The sequence below is a fragment of the Rhipicephalus microplus genome, chromosome 2 (genome assembly GCF_043290135.1).
Source record: "Rhipicephalus microplus isolate Deutch F79 chromosome 2, USDA_Rmic, whole genome shotgun sequence".
NCBI classification, from domain to species: domain Eukaryota; kingdom Metazoa; phylum Arthropoda; class Arachnida; order Ixodida; family Ixodidae; genus Rhipicephalus; species Rhipicephalus microplus.
The window spans coordinates 116,003,958-116,028,532 of record NC_134701.1 but is presented as its reverse complement, the minus strand read 5'-3'; the positions used below and the strand labels follow the sequence as shown (position 1 = coordinate 116,028,532).

Here is a 24,575-nt window from a genome sequence, read left to right as displayed (position 1 = left end):
GTCCTATGACATTGACAGCTAAAGCAACAGTTGCTCTGTGGCGCAATTATGTAAAAGTTCCAAATCCGGACAAAGGCGGTCTCTTCCATTGAGTCGCACGCGATTGGCCCATACAAGCTGTGACGAATGCTGTGACGTTATGAGTGACGTGGTTGGGGTGTCACGTGACTCTTTTTTTTTCGGTTTTCGGAGAAAGGTGATGGAACGGTCGGAGAGACTGTCCGAAAGCAACCGGATGGATTGAAATGGCTGCAAGGTGGCCTGGATTGGATTGAAATGGAAAAAATGCGCGACTTTTCGGCACCGGGGCACTTAGACAACATAGCGTTTCCCACTGACACGGTACTTCGCCTTGCCTGTGCGGTTGCTTTAACCTAGCAGAGTCGACGACGCGAGGTAAAAGATGCATTTGAAGAGTTCAGCGAAAAAGAGTTCCGGCAATGTTTTCGTCTGTCCAAACGAACAGTGCGTAGCTTGTGCGACGAACTTGACCCTATCATCGGATGCCAGCGAGCCAGTGGCCTTTCCACAGAGAGAAAGGTGTTGTGCGCGCTGCGATTTTTCGCCACCGGTAGCTTCCAGCTGAGCATTGGTCGCGAGAAACACATCGGCATGTCTCAGCCGGCGGTGAGCAACACCATCCACGAGGTGACGGAGGCGATCATTACCGTGGCTGCCAGAAAAAGGGTGGCGGACTTCCTACTGACAACAGCTGCTAAGGATGAGGCAAAGGTGGAGTTTGTGCTACGCGGTTGCATCCCAGGGGTGCTGGCGTGTGCCGATGGCACGTTGGTCACCATTCGCAAGCCAGAGGGATTCAGACTGGCCGACACGGCGAGCTTCATGTCCAGAAGGGGCTATTATGTCCTGAACGTCATGATCGTAAGTACTGTTAGGATCGTTTATTACTCGCCCTTCGGAGCAATTGTTCAGTTGTGACGCCAAAGCTGGAAAAAGTAATAATGCAACGAATGAAAAAGAACCTGCAGGGAATTGGGTGCGAGCTAGATGGTGGCTCGCAAGGCCTCGGTAATAATAAGTGGCAAGTGTTTTGTGCGTGAGCCAGTTGCCGTTTTTGCACTGGCATGCATACGCAATTGAATTGTGCATTTTAGAGGTAATCGGTAATATGGGCAGCAGACGTAGCAGAAGTATATACACGACAGGGAAGTATTTCCAACACGAAAGTGCTTACAATCACAATTGGACGAGCTGGCTTTGGTATTTACGAGTGTTCTTTCCCAAGAGCAACGCGCAGCTTTTCACTTATCGATCATTCAGTGGAAGCCGTAGCCATGTGTACAGCAGAGGTGGGGTCGTTGCCCCCACACTCCCCCCTCCTCAGTGTGCTACACCCTGTGTTTCCTTCTAAGTGAAGCTCCTTGTACCAATGACTGTACTAGTATGCATTGTTTCCTGCATATGCGTAGAAAAAAGGGATTTATTCCGAGTATAAATGCAGTACTATTTTATATCGCTCCTCATCGCAGATGTGCAAAGCGTGGCTGCGCATAATTGTCATAAACCCATGATTCCCAGATTCGTGCCACGACTCCTGGGTGTGGGAACACAACCCACTGTGTGCACGCCTAGCTGCACATCTACAGCCTTGCGATTATCTGCTTGGTAAGTATTAATGTGTACTATCTGGGCAGAGCACTCAGCTTTTATGCTTACATTGCAGGAGACGCAGGCTATCCCCTCAAGCCATGGCTCCTAATTCCAGTCCTTGGCAGTCAACCGTGCAACACTTCCGAAGGCCGATACAACAAGGAGCACGCATCCATGCACAATGTTGTGTAAAGGTGTATCGCCGTGTTGAAAAGCAAGTTCCGCTGCTTGCAGCACTTTCGAACGATGCTCTACAACCCCGATCGGGCAGCGCAAATTATCTATGCTTGCTTTGCTCTCCACAACATTGCGTTGCATGCAGGCGACTGGACCTTGGATGAGTATGTCGTGGACATGCCACCAGCTGAGGATGACGATGGAGAGCCAAGGGGGAGCCATATGCTCACACCACGCAACGTGCTGCTCAGAGACGGCAGCAGCGCTGTCTTGGACCTTTTTTGAAGTACACGGGAACGGTGAGTTTTCATGTTTTCATATCCCACACATAATTTATTTACACTGATTCTAGTGCATCTAGACATGAAAGGGCTGTGTTTGCCACATTTGAATACACAAAGTACTTACTTGTGCTTCAATATGAAGCAAGGTGGCAATGTCAAAATGCTGCATTTTCTTTAAATGGCACATGAAATATGCAACAGAAACACCCTTTTCCATATTAGCGATCACAGTCACAACAGACTAGATTGGAGCAAGCATATATGAGCGGCACTATGTGCTGAATGTTGCTATCACAAAATTGTGCGAACAATGCAGCAACGTCTCAAAATTCTTTTCACCAGAACGCATAAAAATCGAGATTCTATTAGTAACATGTTGTATGAACACATGATACATAAGTCCATATCTTGTCATAGTGACTGACTACAAGCATTCAATTGTGCACGCCAGGCTTGACGAGCAATTGTGCTTGTCAAGTTGTGCTGTTTTTTTGCTCATTGTCCTAAACATTGTGTGAATGTTAAAATAACATTTAATTTGAATTCACGACTGCAGTCATGCTGCAATGCTAAAAAACATGCAAATCAAGATGGCAAACAACAGGCGTGTTGTTTTGATAACATACAGCATAATTCGCTCAGTTATCTCGCGGCTCCCAAACCATACCACGTTCGAAATTTATTCCCGCAAAGAGTCGTTTACAATGAAAACTAGATGAAATCAATCGCTGGCATGTTGCTGTGATGACCATTTTCCTTTGTGAAACTGTGCGAGATGACCACTTACTAGCTTAGCGCTCCCAAACAAGATTCGGAATGTAGTTGTTGCATCTTGGCCTCATTGTGCTGAAATGAAAATATCACAGTGAACTGCAAAACAGTGTGATGCAAAAAGATATCACATTACTACACTATGTGGTAATGCTGAATAAAAATCACAGTGAGCTAGAAAACACAGTGGGACAATACAAATATCAAAGAAACATTAACAGAAAATGTCAACTATACACTCGTGGTCTCCGTGTGAATGACTAGACACCTTTGAAATGTGGGTAAAAAACACTGCCACTAGAACAGCTCGAACATACATTAAGAAATGCATATATCGAAGATAAAAATGCTGCACTCCTTATACAAAGTAAATGCTAACCTAAATCTAGTAATATGTACTAAATGCAAAAAAAACGAATAAAATAGAACATGAACAGCAACACGTAAACATATAAAAAACACTAAACCAATTATGAATGATAAAAAGTTGAAAACATGGCGAAAAACAAACTAAACTATGTGTATGTCTCCCGAAGCGTATAAAATTGAACATGAACAGCAGCACCTAAACACATTGAAACCGACAAATCTATAATGAATGATGACAAGAAAAAACATTGAACACATGACGAAAAATTAAAATAAACTACGTATCCCTTTCTCGCAGAAAGCCCTCAGCCATGGCCAGTGCCCTCCTGCACCGCTGCCGCCTTCTCCTGTGCCACTGCCACACGCCGTGCTGCAGAAGCGATGCGGGTGGTTGATTTTTCATCTCCCACAGCACCTGCGATGAATCGTCATGGTGTAAATGTTTAAGTGAGCTGCCGGTAAACCCTTAACCATCTCGTGGCTGGAAGCTGCTCCTGCTGCCAAGAATTGCAACGGACACAACAACTTCCCCTAAGTTGAAGATCAACTGGCCTGATGGCATCTTTTGAAAGTGGGAAGTTTTGTGTACAAGCTATGCCCTCCTCGTGCGGACCTACAAACATTTGTTGAAACTGCTCTTATTAATGTCCTCAAATGCATCTCTCACCATGAAAGAGCCCCAGGGCTAACCAACCTTTTGCCCGGCAGTTTATCATTGCAGATACCCGATACCATGCCCTCAATACAATGCATAGTTCTTGTTTACAACCCAAGTTGGTTTCAGTCATCATAATAGAACATGGAGAATGCTTATGCCCCTTATGTAAAATGTAAACAAAGGGTCTACTCACCTTGAGCACCTTGTCGCCCTGCTCAAGGTTCCAGTCCTGCACTCAATAAAGCACTAAGTTCTCAGATGCTTGCGTGTTACTGTGTCACTGCCATCTACAGCCGCTTCAGTGGCCTCCACATCCATTTCCACTGCAGCAGTGGGAAGATTCGCCTGCTGGAAAGGGTAGTAAGCACGATCTTTCAGAAAGTGGGTATTCGTTACTCTGGCTATTTTGCAACCTTAAGTACTAAACATCTGCGAAAATGTTCTGCAGCTATTCAGTGGTCATTGATGTCATGTATTACCATTTTAGTGCATGCACTTGCCCGCAGTCATTGCGTGTTTTATAATAAATTAATACCCCTTGTACTGCAAGGGCTGCAAGCTGATATTTTAGTTAAACCTACCCACTTTTGATTACTTTCTCGTGTGCTTTATTTCCGTTTAACAAGGTTCTGCTAAAGGCACCCCTTCAGATATCAAACTCTGTCATGGTACCGCTCAGGAACCCGTGATACTGCGGCGGCAGAGTGCTTACCTGTTGATAGGTGAGACCAAAAACGCCACTGAAGCGTGTCATTCCAGTCAACTGTAGAACTCGGCCGCGGAAGCCAGGCAGCCAACCCCCTACAGTGCCCCTGAAAATATACACTAATGTCACAGAACAAATTGCCCGTGCCATTCAACGGTCACTCACGTTTGTGCGTCTCTGATGGCGGCGGTGTCACGGCGGGCCTCGTGCACCGGCCTGCACCACCAAGCCTGCCATTCCTGCGCAGGCACTTCATGGTTCAGCGCGTCGCTGAGCTCTTGCCACCGGTCGGTGATAGTGACGCCGTGCCGCAGCTCGATGGCATTCGCCACGAGCTGGGGATGTTCGTCCATAAAGGCGAGCACCAGCGCGCGCTGAGCCTCGGATAACGCCGATGAGCCGCTGCTGCTGTTTACTACTGGTACAGTTGACCTCCGCCACGATTGCGCTCGACTGAGCCAACAACTTCGAAAGTTGCGCCGTTTAGGTTTGTATAGTGGAGGAGATATGAAAACAGTAACTGCTTGAAACGAGGTTGTATTTAGCGCCACCACGTACCGTCCCGCTAAATTTAGCGTTATTTCATAACAATAACAAGAAAAATACGTTTATATTGTGCCGTATTCCTTAATAAACGTTTGAAAACTTGTGCCAACACAATTTGATAATAACTAATAGTAGTTAAACATTTTTCAACACGTTACATACACTTTTTACTTTGCTATACGGTCCCCAAGTCCACGTCAAAATGATGACGCGAGGCTTCATTTCGCTCATTGGCTGTTCACTTCCCTCCGTCCTCGCAACCGCTGCGGACCGCCCATTTTTTGACGTCACCGACAGACCGCCTCCGTCCGGATTTGGAATTTGTATATAATTGCACCACTGAGCACTGCACTTTGTTTCGTCACTCGGCAGCCACATCAAGAATGGTGAATTTTCAGCGAATCGAAAGCAACCGTACAATCTGTGCTATCAGTACTACGTCGTGCAGCAGCACTTGAGAAAAAATACCAAGTGACAGCCCTTGAGAAAGGACACCACGAGACGTTTCGGTCGCTTTCAAGTCTTTGCGGACATCGTAGGAAATGAGCACGCCAATGATATCACTCGGTGAGCTCTTGAAGGAACACAGAAAGACACCACACCACTCGCTAGATCTGACGCTGACAGCAGCCTTCGAAGGCTGGCATAGGAAATCTCGCTCTTTCTATTGTTTCCCCTAAGCAGCCTGAGCAACCGGACTAACCGTCAACACCACTAGAGTTCTGCTCATCATCAACATCAATATTGTCTATGATCAGCAGCAGCAGCATGACTACGTCCACTGCAGGACAAAGGCCTCTTCATGTTCCACCACTTAGCTCGGTGCTGTGCTCGCTGCTGCCAATTTATACCCGCAAACTTCTTAATCTCATCTGCCCACCTAACCTTATGTCTTCCTCTAACCCACTTGTCTTCTTTGGGAATCCAGGTATTTACCCTTAAAGACCAGTGGTTATCCTGTCTATGCGCTGCATGCCCGGTCCATGTCCATTTCCACTTCCTAGTTTCAACTATGGTATTCTTAACCCCCGTTTGTTCCCTTATTCACTCTGCTCTCTTCTTGTCTCTTAAAGTTACACCTACCAGTTTTCTTTCCAATGCTGGCTGTGTCGTCCTCATTTTAGGCTGAATCCTTTTTGTAAGTCTCCAGGTTTCTGCTTCGTAGCTAAGTACCGGCTAGATACAGCTGTTATATACCTTCCTCTTGAGAGATATTGGCAGTCCACCTGTCATAATTTGGGAGTGTTTGCCAAATGTGCTCCACCCCATTCTTATTCTTCTAGTTACTTCAATCTCGTGATTCGGCTCCGCGGTTATAACTTGCCCTAAGTAGGCATAGTCTTTTACAACTTCAAGTGCACTATCACCTATCTCGAAGCACTGCCCTCTGCCGAGGTTGTTGTACATTACTTTTGTTTTCTGTGGAATAATTTTAAGACCCACCTTTCTGCTCTCATTGTCTCACTTCTTATCATGAGTTGCAATTCGTCCCCTAAGTTACTCAGCGATGCATTGTCATTGGCTCTGCGTAGGTTACTACGGTACTCCTCATTAACTCTTATCCCCAAACTGTGTCTTTCTAGGCTTCTGAAAACCTCCTGTAAGCACGCTGTGTATAGCATTGGGAGATTGTATAACCGTGCCTCGCACCCTTTTTGATTGGTAGTCTATGGCTTTTTTGAGAAGCCCTATGATATCAGTTGATCTCCTGTATACTTTTTCAAGGATGTTTATATATGCTTCATCGGGGCCCTTATTCCGCATTGTCTGCATGGCTGCTGATATTTCTACTCAATCAAGCACCTCCTCGTAATCTGTGAAGGCTATGTATGATTGTTGGCCATATTCTGAGCATTTCTTTATTTCCTGATTGATTGTATGAATGTGGTCGATTGTTGAGTAGCCTGTTCGAAATCCTGTTCTAAGTTCGGCCATTAGTGTCTATGAGCCAACTGCAGCCCAATGAAGCGATATCACATGGCTTCACCGTTTATAAGTTAGGCGTGGCGTTCTCTGAATATTATTCTTTTTGCATTGTAAGGGCCGACGACACTTTCTACGATGCTTCTCGTTGCGAGGATATGCTTCATCACATTCTTTGTCACTGCCCGGTATAAGACATTAGGGAAAACACTGCGGTCTGTTGTACAGCACCGCTACAATAAACGAATGTCTGTAGGATCTATTCTCTCTCTTTTTTTAATCCCCTCTCCCCCTCCCGACGTGTAGGGTAGCAAAATGGACGCATAGTCAAGTTAGCCTTCCTACCTATCCTACATTTCTTCTCTCTCTCTCTCTCTGTAGGAACCATTTTCAATGTCATCTGAAAAACATCACCGCTGAAGATGACCAAACAATTTCTGTAGTTTCTAAGAAAAACTGACAGACAAGTGGCTGTAACAGCGATTTCTCGCATACGCGAGTGTTATGTACATGTAACTGATTGCATGTTTGTGTATTTGCTGTTATGTGGAGGTCTATCTTCTCACTTTTTCCACTCTCTCTAAAACTTCCTTTTCCTGTCCGTATGTGTGGGGTGGAGAACTGGCTTTTCTGAACTGGTTAACCTTCTTGCCTTTTGTTTTATACGATTAATTTTCATGAGTGGAAAGCAGTGTAGCTAATAGAGTTTGCGTAGGGTAATAAAGAATTGGCCTTGAGGAGCCATAGGAGAATTCGCGGCTTGCTACTTCCCATTTCTGCAGTGTGGCACTGCAGCCCTTGGTCAACTGGTTTGAAAGCAATGATACTGCCACGTTCCATTTCCCAAGTTTTTGTTATCGTCCCAAAACACCACACGATTCTCAGCGCAAACCGCGCCTGTAGTTTTCTAGAGGGTTCCGGACTGTAGTAGATCATTTCGATAAGATCACGCCCACTGTGCGAATGGTACAGATTGTTCTGGAACGCACGCCGCCGCCAGCGATAGCGCTAGAACATTCGACAGCAAGGGTATAAATGCCGACGCGCTTCGCCGCTTGTCAGTTGTTGATCGAAGGCCGACGCTCCGTTCGCCGCTATCAGTCCGAGACTGCTATCTGTGCGAGACTGCTGCTGTAATTAGACTTTCAGTTTACCGGGCACAGGTTCGCCCAAATAAACAGTTAAATCCTAACACGAAGTCTCCTGTCTTCGGCCACGTCACGACCCCGTGACATCTGGTGGAGGTGCTGCTTCGTTCATGTACCGGACGCCCCCGTCAAGCCGTGAACCCAGCCCACGTCGCGGAGAAGACACCGACACCAACCAGGAGCAGCGAACAAGCCGCCGACAGCAAGGGCTACCACCGGAGTACGGGCTTCTACCAGACAAGGCGCGGAAGACGAAGACCATGACCGCGACTGCAGCGACAATGACAACCGCAGCGTCCCAGCCCACGATGGTCATGCATCAACCCAGGGAACCACCAATTTTCCATGGGTCATCGTTCGAAGACCCGGAGTCCTGGCTGGAAACATACGACCGTGTGGCCGCCCTCAACCACTGGGACCATGAAGAAAAGCTGCGTCGTGTGTTCTTCTATTTGGAAGACACCGCAAGGACCTGGTTCGAAAATCGGGAGTCCACGCTCCGAACGTGGGATGTTTTCTGCGGCGCATTCCTTCAAACGTTCACGAGCGTCGCTCGCAAAGAGAGGGCCGCTGCTCTACTAGAGACCCGGGTACAGCTACCAAACGAAAAGGTTGGAATTTTTACAGAGGAGATGACCCGCCTATTTCGTCACGCTGACCCAGACATGCCTGAGGAGAAGAAAGTTCGTTTCCTCATGCGAGGAGTCAAACAGGAGCTCTTCGCGGGACTAATGAGGAATCCACCGAACACCGTCCAAGAATTTGTATCCGAGGCGACCACCATCGAAAAAACCCTGGACATGCGCACCAGACAATATAATCGTCGCCTGACTCCAGAATGCGCTGCTGCTCAAGCCAGTGACTCCGACAACCTGCGTGAAACGATCCGAGCGATCGTGCGGGAAGAGCTGCGAAAACTGTTGCCTTCGGCGCAACCTCAAGTGGATTCGATCGCCGACATTGTGCGAGAAGAAGTTCGGCAATCGCTTCAAATTCCCCACGCACCGCTGCCCGAGCCGGAAGCCATGAGCTACGCCGCTGCACTGCGCCACAACGCTCCTCCCCGTCCACGCCAAACCGTCGCACTTCCGTCGACAGACGCCACCGCCGCCACCACCCCCACCGACGTCATACCGTTCGCCAGCGGCCCAGCGCAGTGCACCGAGGAAGACTGACGTCTGGCGCACCCCTGACCATCGCCCGCTCTGCTACCACTGCGGCGAGGCCGGACACACATACCGCCGTTGCCAGTACCGACAGATGGGATTGCGTGGCTTCGCCGTCAATGCACCGCGCCCACAGCCAGGAGAACGACCACGTGACATCGCCGACTACCTGACAGGATCTCGGTGGACACCACGAAGCCCTTCGCGTTCGCCGTCGCCCAGCCGCCGCACGTCACCGCACCACCGACAGTACTCTGGCCCAATGCGGGGCCGGTCTCCTAGCCCGTATCCGGGAAACTAAGGGCAGCAACCGGTGGAGGTGCGGTTGCTGTGCGACGAACTACCGAAGATCCTCCGACGACGACGACGCCGCGACGGAGCTTTCCGAACACAAGGCCAACCAGGCAAAGCCCTGATGGCGAAAGCTCACTTACCGAAGGTGGCCTGACGACGAAACATGCAAGCAGCGGAACAAGCCGACGCAGCCGTGACCCGACGCCACGCCCTAACTGTATTGCGAGACGGCGAACTAGCGACCTCGACGTTTTTATCGACGGCCACAGTGTGACCGCTCTCGTCGATACTGGAGCCGACTATTCTGTCATCAGTGGGTCGTTCGCCGCGAAGTTAAGGAAAGTTAGGACAGCTTGGAAAGGCCCTGAAATCCGCAAAGCCGGAGGTCATCTCGTAACGCCTGCAGGAATCTGCACAGCCAGAGTCACCATTAACGGCCGTATTTATCCAACAGACTTCGTAGTCCTACAGCGTTGCTCGAGAGATGTCATCCTTGGCATGGACTTCTTATGCCTCCATGGTGCTGTCATCAACCTAAAAACAAAGTCGATAACGTTATCCACAGAAGAAGCACTACCACCGCGCACGCCGTCTGGACACCATGCCTTGAATATGCTGGAAGAACAAGTCACCATTCCGCCTCGCTCAAGCGTCATTATTTCAGTCGGCGCTCCTGAATCACCTGACTTCGAAGGCGTCGTTGAAGGCAATCAGCATCTGTTGGTCACCCGAAATATTTGCGTCGCAAGAGGAATTGCAGAGTTGCGGGGAGGCAAAGCAACAGTTATGCTCACAAATTTCAGCAATGAGTATAAACATGTGAACAAAGGAACAACGGTCGCATACATCGAAGAAATTGTCGAAGCCACCAGTGCTTTCGCCCTCGCCGATTCTGCGGAACCTGCTCAGAGGAACCAAGCCCCTCCCATAGCTTTCGACGTCAATCCCAGACTTCCGAACGATAAGCAAGAGCAGCTCAAGGCCCTGCTTCTGCAATACGAAGATTGCTTTTCGTCGTCATCGAAAATTCGGCAGACCCCAATCACGAAACATCGCATCATAACCGAAGAAAATGCCAGACCACTCCGTCAGAGTCCGTACAGGGTTTCGACGCGAGAACGTGAGGCCATGAAGAGACAAGTTGATGAAATGCTGCGGGATGACATTATCCAGCCGTCCAAGAGCCCATGGGCATCCCCCGTGGTGTTAGTGAAGAAAAAGGATGGGACCCTACGTTTCTGCGTCGATTATCGCCGCCTGAACAAAATCACAAGAAAGGACGTGTATCCTCTCCCACGAATAGACGACGCACTTGATCGGCTCCATAACGCCAAGTACTTTTCGTCAATGGACCTCAAGACTGGCTATTGGCAAATCGAAGTCGACGAAAGAGACCGAGAAAAGACGGCGTTTATAACACCGGACGGCCTCTTCGAGTTTAAAGTGATGCCCTTCGGCCTTTGCTCAGCGCCTGCAACTTTTCAACGCGTTATGGATACAGTACTGGCAGGATTGAAGTGGCAGACTTGCCTTGTGTACTTGGACGACGTCGTCGTGTTTTCCTCGAGTTTCGACGAGCATCTTCGGCGCCTTGAAGCTGTACTTCAAGCCATCAAGACTTCCGGACTTACACTGAAGCCAGAAAAGTGCAGATTTGCGTATGAAGAGCTCTTGTTTCTGGGGCACGTTATCAGCAAGTCTGGAGTTCGTCCTGATCCACGGAAAACAGCCGCCATCGCCGAATTCCCGCCGCCCACTGACAAGAAAGCCGTGCGCCGATTTCTGGGCCTGTGCGCCTATTATAGGCGGTTCGTGAAAAACTTCGCCCGCATCGCCGATCCTCTCACTAACCTTACGAAGGCCGACGTGGAGTTCAAGTGGGAAACGCCACAGGAACACGCTTTCCAGGAGCTTAAACATCGCCTCCAGACGCCTCCGTTACTTTCCCATTTCGACGAATTCGCCGAGACAGAAATACATACTGACGCAAGCAGCGTAGGTCTTGGCGCCGTTCTTGTGCAGAGGGCCGACGGACTGGAAAGGGTTATTAGTTACGCCAGCCGATCGCTATCCAAAGCAGAAGCAAATTATTCCACAACAGAAAAGGAGTGCCTCGCCATCATCTGGGCTACGTCGAAATTTCGCCCATACCTTTACGGCAGGCCCTTCAAAGTTGTAAGCGACCACCACGCCTTGTGTTGGCTAGCCACTTTGAAGGACCCTTCAGGTCGCCTCGCACGATGGAGCCTGAGACTTCAAGAATATGACATTACTGTCATTTACAAGTCCGGCAAAAAACACTCCGACGCCGACTGTCTCTCTCGTGCGCCTGTCGACCAACCGCTACCCGACGACCCGGATGACGACTACTTCTTGGGAACGATAAGTACCGACGACTTCGCTGAACGACAGCGGGCCGACCCGGAACTTAGGGCCCTAATAGAATACCTCGAAGGCAGGACCGCCGAAGTCCCGAAGGTATTCAAGCGCGCACTTGCGTCGTTTTTTCTACGAAACGGTCTTCTACAAAAGAAAAATTTTTCACCGCTTCGGGCTAAGTATCTCCTTGTGGTGCCTTCAGCTCTGCGACCAGAACTTCTGCAAGCCCTTCACGACGATCCGACGGCAGGGCACCTCGGTGTTTCTCGCACGCTCGCGAGGATACAAGAAAGGTACTACTGGCCGCGTCTTACCACCGACGTCACTCGTTATGTGAGGACATGCCGGGACTGTCAGCGACGCAAGACACCGCCGACAAGGCCAGCGGGACTTCTGCAGCCAATTGATCCACCTTGCCAACCTTTCCAGCAGATTGGTATGGACCTACTGGGGCCGTTCCCGACGTCGGCTTTCGGAAAAAAGTGGATCGTGGTAGCTACCGACTACCTCACCCGCTACGCCGAGACAAAAGCCCTGCCAAAAGGCAGTGCATCCGAGGTAGCTAAGTTCTTCGTCGAAAATATCGTCCTACGTCACGGCGCCCCGGAGGTCCTTATCACCGACAGAGGAACGGCATTCACTGCCGACTTAACTCAAGCGATCTTGGCATACAGCCAAACAAACCACCACCGGACGACAGCGTACCACCCACAGACCAACGGCCTCACCGAGCGGCTTAACAAGACGATCGCCGACATGCTGTCAATGTACGTCGATGTCGAACACAAGACGTGGGATGCCATTCTTCCGTATGTGACCTTCGCATACAACACGGCGGTGCAGGAGACGACGCAGATATCTCCATACAAATTGGTCTACGGAAGGAGCCCGGCAACGACGCTCGATGCCATGTTACCCAACGTCACCGACGAAGAAAACATCGATGTGAGCGAGTACCTTCATCGCGCCGAAGAAGCCCGACAACTTGCGCGGCTCCGTATCAAGAATCAACAGACGACCGACAGCCACCGCTACAACCTTCGACGACGCTTTGTGGAATACCAGCCCGGTGAACGTGTTTGGGTGTGGACGCCGATACGCCGACGTGGACTAAGTGAAAAGCTTCTGCGACGGTACTTCGGACCGTACAGGGTGGTTCGACGTCTCGGCCCACTTGATTACGAGGTTGTCCCCGACGGCATTACGAACTCTCAACGACGCCGATCGCGACCTGAAGTCGTCCATGTCGCGCGCCTCAAGCCGTTTCATGCGCGTTAACAAACTGAACCAGTGTTTTTTTGTATTATTGTTGTATCGTAATTTATTCATTGTACTTTCTTGCATTATTATTGTACCTTCATCTTTAGTTAAAGCATCGAGACGATGCCTTTTTCAGAGGGGGGCAATGCCACGTTCCATTTCCCAAGTTTTTGTTATCGTCCCAAAACACCACACGATTCTCAGCGCAAACCACGCCTGTAGTTTTCTAGAGGGTTCCGGACTGTAGTAGATCATTTCGATAAGATCACGCCCACTGTGCGAATGGTACAGATTGTTCTGGAACGCACGCCGCCGCCAGCGATAGCGCTAGAACATTCGACGGCAAGGGTATAAATGCCGACGCGCTTCGCCGCTTGTCAGTTGTTGATCGAAGGCCGACGCTCCGTTCGCCGCTATCAGTCCGAGACTGCTATCTGTGCGAGACTGCTGCTGTAATTGGACTTTCAGTTTACCGGGCACAGGTTCGCCCAAATAAACAGTTAAATCCTAACACGAAGTCTCCTGTCTTCGGCCACGTCACGACCCCGTGACAATACTCATTATATACAAAAAAACATAAACTCATCATAGGCTCAAGGCTCACCAACGCACCAACTGCATTTGAACTTGGTAGAGCAGCGTTTATACAGCTGTGTTCTGAGAAATGCTGTTAGATAGAAAAAAATTACCATAAAAACATTCGCAGATCCCACATACAGTTATATTCGATATCCGAAGCACGAATGAGGAAGGTTGATATGTTACTTTAAAAACACGACAACGTTGCGAGGCGGATGTATATATAGAGTACATGACTTTCTAAACATGATTATCATTTTCGGAAAAGAGTCATTTATCGCTATCGTCTATTCACGTCACGCGATACCATATCTTTTATATATGAGGCTAGCAAAATGGCTGCGAGCAAGCTACGAGCGTGGCTTGTGGTGATGTTTTACATTATACACACGTCATGATTATCGTGTTTGTGCGTGTCATTTGCCTTCGTTGTCTATTAATGTCAGATAATAACATATTTGGTATATATGGAGCAAGCGTTACGGCCGTTGGCGCGCCATGAGCATAGAATGTAGTCGTGTTTTACAAGACACGCATATCGTGATTATAAAGTACGAACGTGGCATTTACCTTCGTCGTCTATTCAGTTCACGTAATACCAAATTTGGTATATGTGAACCTAGCGAAAGGGCTTCGGGCAAGCTACGAGCGTAGAGTGTTGTCTTGTTTTACGCGACTCACACTTCATGATTATTATGTTTAGACGTGTCGTCTGCGTTTGTCGTCCTGTCACGTCATGAAATTCCAAATTTGTTTTATGTGGAGCTATCAAAACAGCCACGAGCACGCTATGAGCGCAGCATGTATTCATGTTTTACCTAACGCGAATATCATCACATGCACTTCTTGTAAGTTACTTGAACACAATATCGCCTCGTAGATGTGCAGATAGCTTGAAATTTACAACTTATTTTTTCATAATCAGCATGGTTTTAGAAAGGGTCTATCCTGTGAAACACAGTTGCTTGAAATAACAACATACTTACACACAAACTTGAACAAGCACCTACAAAATGGCTGTTCTTTTCTTGACGTTTTCAAGGCGTTCGACCATGTCGCAGACTGCCGCCTTATTTGCAAACTGTGAGCTCTTAAACAGGACATTATCACTTTAATCATCGCTCCCGAGCTTATTATCGCTTTATCATCGCTGCCGAGCTTTCTTTCTAATCGTCACCATTTCACCATTGCAAACAAGTTTTCATCCTTCTCAAATTAAGTATTGTCTGGTGTACCAAAGGGAAGCGTCCTCGGTCCTTAACTTTTTCTCACATTCATCAATGATCATCCACATAACATGTCCTCTACTGTACCAGTATTTGCCAACGACTTCATAGTCTGTCACCTAATAGAACCGAGAGAAGATCATCTGGCTCTTCCGGATGACCTAGAACATATAAGTATGTGGTGCTGCACATGGTTAATGGCAATAAACAGGTCCAAAGGCAAAGTAATGTCAATTACCTGGAAAGCTACACCTTCACTGTATCCATCTCATATCAATAAAGACACTCTTGCAAGTACCTGGAATTTACATTCATTTCCAATCTTTCTTGGACTGACCACAACCTCTCCGTACCAACCAAAGCTTCCAAATCTTTGGGATACCTGCGTCGAAATATAACACATGCTCCTCCAAATATAGATAGATATGGGGGGTTTAACGTCCCAAAACCACCTTATGATTATGAGAGACGCCGTAGTGGAGGGCTCCGGAAATTTTCCCACCTGGGGTTCTTTAACGTGCACCCAAATCTGAGCACACGGGCCTACAACATTTCCGCCTCTATCGGAAATGCAGCCGCCGCAGCCGGGATTTGATCCTGCGACCTGCGGGTCAGCAGCCGAGTACCTTAGCCACTAAACCACCGCGGCGTGGCCCCGAATATAGGTAAGCTAGCATACCTCGTGCACTCTGGTTTGCCCTCAGCTCGAGTACGCCTCCCCTATTTGGTCCCCTTACCAGAAATACCTGATCGACATATAAGAAGGAGTTCAAAACAGGGCAGGCCACTTAGTTTACAACAATTACAAGTATCAGCCTGGTACCACACAAATCAAACTTGAACTTTTTTTTGCAACATTTAAGTACTCGCCATAACGTAGTCTTGCTGATACTCTTTCACAAATTCAATTACTGATCTAGAACACTGGCATGCTTGAAACGACACTACGTCACACGGGCTTCATAATCATTTTAGCTTTTCTCGCTTTTACGGGTGAGCACGTGAATTTGATATCTCAGCACTTCCACGGGCTTTTGATGTTGCAACTCCCTGCTAATGAAAACAGCAAGTTTAGTTCACACAAATACTTTCCGTGACGCGTTGACTCGTTATCTGTCTAGGGAAGCACAAAAAGTCGAACGTTATAGCTACATACTCTTAGTGTCACAGTAATCTTTCTTTTCTGTATAATAGGTCATAATTTTAAAACACTGCAGTGTGGTTTTTTGTTTTTCATACTGTTTCTTGTTTTTTTTCGTGATACTCCAATAATTATTTGTATAAAATCTGAAATTTGCTTCACTAACAATACTTTATATATAATGCCCTCAGTGACTCTTTCCCTGTGTCACAGGTCCCGTTGGTTCGGTTCGGATCGCGGCTGCAGCGGCTGCATTTTCGATGGAGGCGGAAATGTTGTAGGCCCGTGTGCTCAGATTTGGGTGCACGTTAAAGAACCCCAGGTGGTCGAAATTTCCGGAGCCCTCCACTACGGCGTCTCTCATGATCATGTGGTGGTTTTGGGACGTTAAACTCCACATATAAATCAATCAATCAATCAATCAAACAGGTCCCGTTAATTAGGGAGGCGATCGCCGGGCTAATTCCAAGGGCCAAAGTATGAGCCCCCCGAACCGCACCACGAAAGCGTGGACAATTTAGAAGTAGTCCTATTTGGTGCGCCAGCGGACGCCAGCTGTCACGCAAAGAACAAGTCAGAGCCGAGAGTTGATAAACAAAACAAAATTATATTCTCAATTATGCCAAATCAAAACGATACACAGATACGCACACACGACCCTAGCTGAATACGATATGTCACCAATCAAACAAATTACTACACAGTACAATCAGCCACACTCGAAACAACGGACACAAACAACAATACGCACTACAATACAGTCCCATGCATTGAACAACCAAGACACTTTATGACTAACGAGTTCGAAAACTTATTCAGTCCAAAGTCCTTGGAACAAAAGTCTGGATGATACACTTACGAGAATCACTCACCCAAAGTCCAGCGTTGTTGTCGTTCCGCTGCGCCCGAAGTTTCTCTTCCAGGAAACCTCGCGTCTTCAATAGGCCGCCCTCCAAGCACCAAACTTTTTCGCCGGTACCACGTCGGCTTCCCACGTGCAGCTGTTGCCACGCGTCTTCGCTCGCTGGCGGTAGACACACACACTCTTGCCTGTAGCTCGAGTCTTCACCCCTCAGGTGGAAATCCTCTTCTTCTCCTCCTTTGTTACTGAGGACAAAATCTTCGCCGACGACACGGCGGAACACCCTCCACACTTCGGCGCATACTTTCTTCTTCTCCTGCTTTGTTACTAAGAACAACACCTTCACCGACAGACGCGGCGGAATAACCCCACGCACACTGGCGCAAACTTCCTTCTTCTCCTGATCCCCCATCTCTGCTGCTCGGTTAAATACTCTTCGCGCTAGATTCCAGAAAACTCTCATCGTTTCCGTCGGCGCGATGCGCTGCCGAGGTTGGGGAAAGAGCGAGATGTTTCGAGGGCCGTACGCGACAGATGACGCAACTCTGCATCACCACGCCCCTTTCCATCGATAACTTTCCAGGGCTTGCTCGGCCGCCGATGTGAGGAGGTTCGTCGGTGAACCTACGCTTCCGAGGGAAGAGAGACGCGCGCCCGAGGGGGGTCTTTGGATGCTTGTTTTCTTTTTTTTATCGTTGACTTCGAGGCGTCTTTCCGGCGCTTCGTCACGAGAATTTAGCGGGACGCCCTTTTTGAGCGCTCGTTTTGTGACACCCTGCTATGTTATATCTTACTAGTGTTGGGATTATAGGTTGTAACCAGTGCAGCGCGAAATACTTTATGTTGTACTGCTCTGTCATTTGGTTCATTGAATATTTTCCTGTACTTGTATTTTGTAAACGAGTCAAAAATTTCACTTTTTGTACTGCCCCCGTTACTCTCTACCTCAACTGGACCTGTAGGATATTTTAAATAACTGAATAAATAATTAAATGATTGATTATTGAGTGCGGTTTACCTAAATAGAAGAAATAATAAATAAATAAATAAATATTGGTTATCTTGTTTGGATGTGTCAAATACTTTCGTTTTAATTCACTTTACGTATTATCAAATTTAGTATATGCAAGGCTAGCACAATGGCGTGAGTGCATCGTGAGCGTGGTATTTGGTCTTGTTCTTACGTGACGCGCATGTCATAATTTGCACGTTAAAGTCTGTCACTTATGTGTGCTATGCAGTCATGTCATATTATACCAATTTTACAATATGTCGTGTGAACTAAACCACTGCAAGAGCAGTAACAACAGGAAATGCAAATCGTGACACTCATGATATACATGTCACGATTTTTTCGTTAGGACTAGTCATGCTCGTCATGTAGTCATGTTATAACCTACAAATGTCGGTATTGATGCCATTATCAAAATGGTCAGGAGAGCTAAAAGTTGTAAGCGGCTAAAGGGATAGATACATAGATATGCTTAAAGTCGCCGCAGTTTGCTCAGAAATGCTTCGCATTTAATAAAAACAAGAAGCGTTATCATGAAAACTCTTTTGTTGGCCACTCTGTAGGGAAGAAAGGAAAGGGGAGCGTAAAAAGCATACAGAATGAGAGAGTTTGTAACTGGACTGTTAAATCAGGCTGATAAGAAATTGAAAAAAAAATTAGGAAATCCTAAAGCTTCATCTTTAGGAGTTGAACGCCATAGCGACATATAGTTCCTGATGCGTATTTGAAGCGCTTTATGCAAATAATGTTTTCGAATTTGTTATGCACTTACTATACGTGGCATTAAGGTAATAGTTGCAGTAGTGTGAGCGCCTTTTGTAGTGGGGTACCGGCTTTCAACCACAGAGCCGTTATGACAATAACATACTCTGACGCCTGTTGGAAATGGACGCTTGTACAACGTATTTTTACTGCAATGTTTCATGCTGCATTGTTAAAGATATATACAGGACCCCTGGGTTTGTGAAGCTTGAAAGCGACCTTCACTGCATTTCTAAGCAGAGGAATTTTTTTTACTGTTTTTCCAAGCACAAGCGTGGCCGTGCTGTAGAACATCCTCTTGCCAAAATATCGACCGGGGTTTTACCCTCCCTCGGAACTGAACAACCCTGGTTTGGTCCCCACTGTGCTTCAGGATTTTCTATAGAATATGTATTGAATGGGAAGCATTTATCACCAAACTTCGGCGACGTTGAGCCTATCTATCTATATAACTGTCTATCTAGCCGCTTAAAAAATATACCTACCCTGGTCGTGTGTATAATAGTATCAATACCACGAATAGTATGGCATAACATGTCTGTATGGAGATTATAAGCGACTAGCCATAACTTGAGAATCATGCTCTCTCTGCTCTTGCGGTGGTTTCATGGTCTCTCAGCTCTTGCGGTGGCTTCTTTCACGTGACATGTTGCAAAACTCGTATGGTATGGCACTGTTGCATGGCGAAGACAAGTGAGAGACCATAACATAAAAATCATGACATGCGTATCATGTAACAACATGACTACATGCCACGCTCATGATGCGCTCCTGGCTGCTTCGCTAGCATCACGTATACCAAACTTGGTAATACAGTACGTGAATGGATGACGAAGGTAAGTGACTGGTGCAAACATGATAATCATGAACTGCGTGTCATGTGACAACATCACTACGTGCCTCAGTCATGCTGCGGTCACCGAGGTTATGCTAGCTTCACATATGCCAAATTCAGTATCAGGTGACCTGAATAGGCGAAGAAGTTAAATAACACGTTCAAATAGGATAATCAATTTAAGCGTGTCGTGTAAAACATGACTAGCCGCTACGCTCATTGCGTGCTTGCAGCCATTCCACTACACGCTTTAAAAAAAGGTTGGAGCACTTACTAAGCTTGGTAAACTAAGTACTTGTCACATATGTTACTAACCAGTGAGTAAGTGAAGTTAGTAACTGGGAGTTTAATAATTGCTAATACATTCACCATTACTAACGCCGTTAATAATGGTTACTTACGTAGGTAGTAACGGTTGCTAGCACAAAAAAAACATTACCTGACGCGATCATTTTGCTTCACGAATCACCTCTTTTATATCAGTCAAACTTCCGAGCAACAACATTTCGATATATCACTGAGTATTTACGCTCCTAATGTCATAAAGGGGAGCAGCACATATGCAAAAGTCTACGTGAGATGTACAGTTCCTATGTGGTTCCAGTAGTATATATAGCCAAACTTAGGTAGTAAAATTAGGTAGTAAGTCTACCTATATTGCCTCAGCGAAGTTGAATGAATCCGCGTGCTACCAAGTAGTTTGTTAGATGCTCGTAGTAATACCCTCTAAGGTTTGTTTAGGAACTTCATTGAATACGTGCATGAAGAAAAGTTACTAACAATGCGCAAAACGTAGTAACCACTGCAACTATAAAGAGTTTGCTAAGGTGGGTAGTAAAACGGCCGTGAAAGGTTAGTATTGGCTCATGAAGGTTAGTAACAGCTACTGCTACTTACAGTCAGCTCGTGGTTAAGCTTTTTACAAACTTTTTTTAGAGTGTACTTCCACATATACCAAACTTGGTATTACGTGTCATGATTCGATGACGAATGTAAAAGACACGTCCAAGCATGATAATCATGATATGTGTGTCATGTAAAACATGAGTACGTTCTACGCTCATAGCGTGCTCTCGGCCGTTTTGCTAACTCTATATATAGCAAATTTGCTTTCACGTGACGCAAATAGACGACGAAGGTAAACTACACGTCCAAACATAGTAGTGTTAACATGGAAGTCATGTACGGCATACTTTACCTCCGCCTCGTAACGTTGTGCTGATTTTAAATTGACGTATCTGCCATCTCATTTGTGCTTCGCATATAGTTGATTCCCACTACACGTTGGATCTGCCAATTTTTGTTTATTTGCAGTGTTATCGATTTTTTGGTCTCGCATAAGATGATGATTTTTGGCTTACATCCAAAGACGCTGACACCGACGCTGACGTTGGACTTTCTGCGAAAAGATCTTCTTAGTATTCTCACAATAAAAATTGAGGCACTGGAACACTTTGACTTAAACTTTATGTCAAATTGTGATGTCGGACCAGCTCGTGTCTTCGCATCAGCAAAGACAGGAGCCTATGCTACAGATAGCTTTCAAATTCATGTATTTTGTTTTTATTTTGACCTTGATGTTTCTGCTTACAGTGTAGAACCAAAGCGAAAGCTCATCCACTTTCCTTGGACAAAAAGAGAGAGAGTAGAAAGAAAGCAGCTACTCATCACGCAATTACGCAAGTTTCCCAGTGAATTTTCTGTTAACTCTTGATTTATTCTTTATAGAGTAGTCGCTTATAACGAAACTGAAGTTTCAACTTGTCGTGCAGAGTAATTATGCGCTTTGGCGATGACTGGCCGGATGGGCACATAGATGACGTACACAAAACAAAAATGAATGTCTATCAAAATATGTAAGTTGAATGCCAGAAGCCCACAAGAATGCATTTATTATTAGGTGACACTGCGCGGCAGGCGTGCAGAAGGTGACATCTGCTCTGTGGTGAAGTTATTAGTTTCCATAGCGTCGAGGGGAGCAGGTTTTGAAGTCGCGATCAGCTTTAGCCCAACGGCATCTCCAGTAATAACCTGCCGTCTTCATATCTTGGCTTTGCTTCGGCTACGTTTCAGCGTTTCTCTTTTTTGTGAGCGGTGAGAGTGACACCGTGAAGAAAGTAACAGGCTCGACAGTCATAATTGCTTGCAGTAACTTAACCCAACGTAGATAGCAATAACTGATAGATTTGTTTCACTTCGAAAGTGTTGGAAAAACTTCCGACACTATATTTATTGAAAAGTGCTGATCAGGCTGAATTACATAAACATATTGTAGCAATAAATATTCGACACCAAGACAAACGAAGGTTCTGTAGCTCAGTTAGTTTTGAACAGACGCAGTAGGCCTAACGTATCGAAAATTGAATTGATCTGGTATGAGAGCAATATAAACTTGGGGTGCTAAAGCGTAAGCCAAAGATAAGAGGATGCTCTGGTAATGTTCTGATTTGTATTTAGCAGTGCAAAGCGTGACAGTACCGTAGTCTGCACTCGCCACTACTTAATGATTCCGCTAAGTTCCTTTCATTGAGACAATGTTATTACTGACCTCTATATAACGACTGGGCTGCACTCAACAAAACAAATTCATGACAGCAAGGCAGATTGTATTTTTTGTATTTTGCATCAAGTACACGCATGCAAAGGCGTAAAGATTTGAAGATTTCTCTGAACCAAAAACACGCTCAACAGTTGGTGTTTATCATTTCAATTTTAATACTGAATAAGGGTAATGAAGTCTAATACAGCGCTCATTTTAAATTCTCCTTTGCGTACATGAAATATTGGTTAAAAAACAAGCGGAAGGCCGAGTTGATATCAGTTGATTTACACTACGAGAGTGACAAGTGCGAAGTATCGTCACTCGATCACGTGCACTGAGTGTATGTTCACAGAAGTAGCAGATGACGCCGGACACGTACCGCACTAATGACCCAATGTGCATGTACCAAATTTTGAAATCTCGTTTGAAGTTAGCGCACCGCGGGCCGCCGGCCACACACTAGCGTGTTCCTTTTAACTGAAGTCTACACAAGTGGACAGTACTCTATACAAATAGCTCGACGTTAATACCCCCAGTTACGTCGGATGACCGACTTGTTTCGTTCCCTGTACTTGTAAAAGAAGTACAATTACAATAATTTTGTGTCTGTCATGGAATCAAGGCATATTTATCGGTCTTTTTGAAGCGTTTTTATGAACTAAATTATATAAAGTAGATAACAGCGTATATGACATGAAAATTGTGGCACAAAGTCAAATGCGTATACTATTTGATGTTCAGACTCTTCTTTATTGGCTGAAGGTATGTCACAAGAGCATGTGTCTACAAAATAACAAAAATAACAATAAACATAACACGCCAAGTGGGGGATCATGGGGGTGAATTCCGGCCTCAGCAGCCGAGTTTTTCATGCAAACCAAAATGCTTGACAGTCAAGCACTGGGTTTCAGGGGCACGTTCAAAGACATGAAGTCCTCTAGATGTGTGGAGCCTTCCTTTACGTTCAACACAAAAAAATTGTATTAGCAATGTCACGTCAGGCATTTCATGATAGGTCTGCATTAGAGAGGACAAAAGTACACTTCCAGTTTTTTTTTGCCTTTTCTTGTTACCTGTATTTGCGCATGTACCGCGGCTTTCCACCCCTGAGCATTGTATGGGTAGGGGGGCCTTTGTCAGGCAGTTGCATCTGCCTTTAGCCCCTTCATCCCAGACCATGACTGTCTGAATAAACTTCAAAAAAAAATGATCAACGTCTATGCAAAATGAATGACAGTTCATCTGTGACAAAATATGAATACCATTACATGTTGTTGTACCACATGGCTTATGTTAGCATATCAGGGTATATGTGCGTGAGGTAGTATGAATGTATGCCAGTACATTCGATACAACTGCCTGTGCGCAGTGCCTTGTAGAGTCCATCTCCTCCGTCATCCTTCTTACCTTGATATGTACAATGCAACCATTCTTTTTCAATTCACAATTACAAAAACATTTCATTTGCAAAAGCGAATCGTAAACTTATATTTGCGTATGTGCGTGCTTGACGGTTTGCTAATCCAACACAAGCTTAGTAAGAAAAAACGTATTTCGTCTCTTGCGATTTGTTACCTTGTCTGCAATAAAGTTGAGTGCCAAGAAAGGTTTATGCAAATTGGAATATACAACATTTTCAAGCCCTCTGTAAAACTGAGTTAGAGAACAGAACACGAGTAAAACAATGTAACAGACATAAGCACACTGCGCTCGACCGCCTGATGTTTTTTCATTCTCATGGAGTGTATTATAGAGGGTCACGCATTCTTCAATTCAACCAGCTCGTGTAAGCGTTTCATTATGGAAATTTCATTTTGTACCAACCACAAATAGTCATTAAAAGAATCTCCTTGCAGGCCCCTTTCCAACCTTAACGTTACCAAGAAACTTGTGTGACAGTATTTGATAACGGACTTATCTATGAGTATTTCAATTCTTTGTTTCCACTGAAATATCTCCAACATGAATGGCTTGGTTAGGTCTGACTAGTATAAGAAAAAACTCTTTTTCATAATATGAAGCCAGTAGTGTCACGTGCGTATTGTTATTCTGTTCTGAGTATAAAAATTCACTAAAACAGAACTTTGTTAGTGAAAGTTTCCTTTTTGAAGACTGTAAAATACAATTTCTCTTGATGGTATGAAAGAGAGAGTTTTATAATTAGCCGAACAAGCGGTGCGAAACTATCTCAGCAAAAAAGGAATTATAACTGCGCAAATTATCAAAATAGCAGGCTGTCGCTATGAAGCAACTTCTGATATTTCAAATTAACATCACTGGTTTGCACTTCTTCATTCTTTAAGGGCGTAATTATAAATATGTTT

The 24,575-nt window shown here is 45.9% G+C and overlaps 1 protein-coding gene across 1 annotated transcript; it reads right to left on the bottom strand.

Moving 5' to 3' along the window:
• Nucleotides 1-3,986: 3,986 nt before the first annotated feature.
• LOC142785697 (uncharacterized) lies at nt 3,987-4,973 on the bottom strand. Its single transcript, XM_075883898.1, has 3 exons — nt 4,742-4,973; nt 4,583-4,682; nt 3,987-4,218 (listed from the first exon to the last, which is right to left on the bottom strand). The coding sequence occupies exons 1-3, from the start codon at nt 4,927-4,929 to the stop codon at nt 4,117-4,119; spliced, it is 390 nt and encodes a 129-aa protein (XP_075740013.1). The 5' UTR covers nt 4,930-4,973; the 3' UTR covers nt 3,987-4,116.
• Between the last annotated feature and the right edge of the window lie 19,602 nt (nt 4,974-24,575).